The following is a 3,446-nucleotide window of genomic DNA, read 5'->3' on the forward strand; positions in this document are numbered from 1 at the left end:
GTCGGCGTCTAGTCACACACAACGCGAGGGCGAACAGCACGCCGAGCTGACGACGGCGCCGCCATCTGCCCCACCTAGGCGGTTGTCGGCATCCGGTAGCGCACAACGCGTAGGTTTTTTTTCCGTCGGCCAGGTACTGCGGAGATGGCGGCGGCAAGAGAGGCGGCGGCTGAGGCGACGTGAAAATAGGGTTCGCCCGATCAGTTTTTTTTTAATCACTTGGGCGTACGCAGCGGGGCGGGCGTGGGCGCCGACGGGCGGGTATTTTAATACGGCGTGTGAAATGACCGCCTACCCTTTATACGTTGGTGTGTGTGTGTACGCGTGTGTGTGTTGTGTACCGAAGCGCACCTCTTGGAGTACTACAAAGCAACGAGTTTACTGATCCTTAACGAAGAGTTCATTTCAACTTCAATCTTGAGGCAACACAGACTAAACTAGCATCAGGTATTTGACGATCTACTCAGGCAAAAAGCACTACAAAATGTCAAGATCGTGATGTCCAAAGCACCACGGAACGAATCGCAACATCATCTCAACAAACCAAAAACTCTCACGCTGAAGCCAGAGATTCTTCCGCCGCGAGCATATCCAAGAGCATTCCATGAGCAGTACCACCAGCAGCATCAACGGCGACCGCACCGGCGACACCAACAGCAGCAATGTCGGCGCCCGGCGAGCCGCGGCTGTGGAGCCACCACAGCAGGTTGGTCAGCGTGTTGCCGTCGTTGTGCGACGCCAGCGCCCTCGTCTTGGCCAGCGCCGACTCCTTGTCATAGACCCCCTCCAAGGCGTACACGAACCCCTTCCACCCGTCGCCGACGCCGTCCCTGGCCAACGCCGGCGCGGTCCAGCTCACCAGCTCCTTGACGAAGCCGGCGTCCGGGAAGAGGGCCTCGCTGATGGGCACGATCGGCAGGAGCTGGATGCCCAGCCTGCACTCCTTCCACTCCGGCGGCGCGAACCAGAGGCCGCTGTCCCTTTTGTTGGCCCACACGACGCCGACGAGGCGGTTGTTGCTGGTGAAGTCGTCCTCGTAGATCGCGTCGCCCTCACGGATGTGCCACCATGTCTGCGCCGCCAGCATCTCGAGCGCGGTGAGCGTGGCCGCGGCGGAGACGAGGTGTTTGTCCCCGTAGCTCAGCCCGAGGAGCGCGGCGGAGTAGTAGGCGTTGACGGCCTCGCTGGTGCTCTCCTGGTTGCGCCCGTCGCCGAACTCCGTCAGGCCCCCGGCCCAGGAATGCAGCTTCCAGAGATCAAACGTCCTCAGCCTCGGGTAGCTCGCGCCGGCTCCTCGCGACAGCGTCATGAAATCGGCGACCATGGAGCAGGCCTGCGGCATGTACTCGCGCCCCCAGGCCGGGTCGATCTTGGCGAGCACAGCAATGGCGTACACGAAGTAGCCCAGGTGGTAGTGGTGGTCGTTGTAGACCCCGAAGCCGAAGTCGGCGCCGGTGTCCGTCATCCCCTGCCGAGTGACGAGGCCGCCCCACTTGGGATCGTACAGGAAGCCATTGCCCTCGAAGCTGCCGTCCAGCCAGGGCGTGACGGTGGCATTCAGGAACCGGTGCACCGCCGGGATGACGTCGGGGCACCCGACCTCCTCGGCGATCAACGCCAGCCTCGCGGCCCTGGCGACCGCCTTGCCGTAGAAGTAGGACGAGGTGGTCGTGATGGGGCTGGAGGCGAGCTCATCCACGTCCTTGCGCAGCGCGGCCACGATCTCGGGCACCCCGTCCTCGCTGATGCCCCGGGTGGAATGCCAGGTGGGGAACACCGGGTCGGTCCTCAGAGCCCAGGCGTCGCCGACGACGCCGACCAGGTCGCCGTCGATGCTGCGGTACCTGAAGTCGTCGAGCACCCGGACGCGGCTGTCCTTGGAGAGCAGCCGGAGGTGGAGCGGGTGGGCGAGCATGAGCAGGTCCCCCGACCCCTGCGTGCACCAGGCGTAGTCGACGGAGAAGGGGCGGTCCAGCGCGGCCACCCCGGCCGTCGGGTAGCGGCCGCTGTACCGGTCGAGCACGGCCTCCATGGCCGCGTCGGGCAGGAATGCGACGCGGATGACGCCAAGGAAGCCGGGCGCCGCGAGCCGCGTGACGCTGGACATGGACAGGCGGATCGGCGCGGAGGCGTAGAGGAGGAAGGTCTGGCCGCTGTTCATCCGGAGGCGCCACCTGGTGAGCGAGTCGTCGCGGGGGGCGGCCTCGAGGAAGGCGTGGACGGAGGCGATGGAGATGTCGACGGGGCAACGGGCGCACATGGTGGAGACGGTGACGAAGGGGCTGCCGCGGACGAGGAACGCGCGCAGCGACCGGGAGAAGTCGAGGGTGACGGAGAGGTCGTCGAAGGCGGCGATGTGGTGGCGCCATCCGGCCCCGGCCGCGGCGTCGGCGTCGGACGGGGAGGAGAGGGTGAGGTCGGCGACGAAGGCCTGGGCGTGGAAGGACGGGGAGTGGACGCTCTTGGGGTAGCACACCTTGAGCCCCCCCGCGGCGGACTTGACCAGGTAGGGGTGGATGTACTCGGGCTGGTCCCCGTCGTTGAGCGCGAAGTTCTGGAAGAAGGAGCTGGTGGGGAGCGGCGCGGTGAGAAGGTGCGGGGCGAAGAAGCGGGCCGTGTCCGGGAGCACCGCCGACTCCGCCCGCGGGAACACGGAGGCCCCCGGGGACGGCGTCGGCGTCGGCGTGGGGGCGGGGCTGCGCGTGGACTGCCAGAAGAGGAACGCGGCGAGCGCCACCGCGACGTACGTGGCGACCTGCGCCATCTTCCTCCTCTCCATCCTCTCCGGCGCGTTTCGAGGGGGGCGGCTCCCTCTGCCGCGGCTTTAATAGGCGCCGCGCCGCGCCGAGCCGATCTACCTCCCCGCGGCGGAGTGCGGTTTGGGCACGGCGGCCACGGATGGAATGGGGATTCGATGGGGTTCAGAGATTTTGGTAACGCGGCAGCCTCTTGGTAAACCCCAAAAAGTCGTCCTGCTAGAATTTGCCTTCATAAATTTGGGTAGTTGTTCCCTCGTTTTCCCTATTTTGGCTTTGACAAATTTTGGTACTAGGAGTATTTCCCTTGCTTTCCCTATTGTGGCTTGACAAATTTTTCTCCAGGTTATTAGTAGTAGTGACGCAAATCTCTCTCGATTCAAACAAAAGAACAGTCGTTCATACGATTATTACAAGGACTAGAAGAACGCCCGTGCGTTGCAATGGGGCCACGTTAACTTAAAGAGTTCAATATTACGACATTGGCGACCTTTTTTACCATCAAATCCTCACACACACACTCCCTCCCTCTTCCTCACTCTCTCTCCCCCTCTCCCTCTCTCTAACACACACACATATCCATCTTATTGGGTACGGGACCATAATCCATCTATTTCACACACACACGCTAGTGCATAACAATATGGATTATGTGTATTATATTTGCCACCAGAACTGAGGGAATTAATT

The 3,446-nt window shown here is 62.7% G+C and overlaps 1 protein-coding gene across 1 annotated transcript; it reads right to left on the minus strand.

Moving 5' to 3' along the window:
• Window positions 1-388: 388 nt before the first annotated feature.
• On the minus strand, window positions 389-2,919 carry LOC125545654 (glucan endo-1,3-beta-D-glucosidase-like). The gene has a single exon (XM_048709670.2). The coding sequence runs from the start codon at window positions 2,777-2,779 to the stop codon at window positions 554-556; it is 2,226 nt and encodes a 741-aa protein (XP_048565627.1). The 5' UTR covers window positions 2,780-2,919; the 3' UTR covers window positions 389-553.
• Window positions 2,920-3,446: the final 527 nt, after the last annotated feature.

Source organism: Triticum urartu, chromosome 3A (assembly GCF_056163025.1).
Source record: "Triticum urartu cultivar PI428250 chromosome 3A, HENAU_Tu73, whole genome shotgun sequence".
Lineage (NCBI taxonomy): Eukaryota > Viridiplantae > Streptophyta > Magnoliopsida > Poales > Poaceae > Triticum > Triticum urartu.

Coding starts and splice junctions, on each gene's coding strand:
- LOC125545654 (XM_048709670.2), bottom strand. CDS start 2,779: ATGGAGAGGAGGAAGATGGCGCAGGTCGCCACGTACGTCGCGGTGGCG.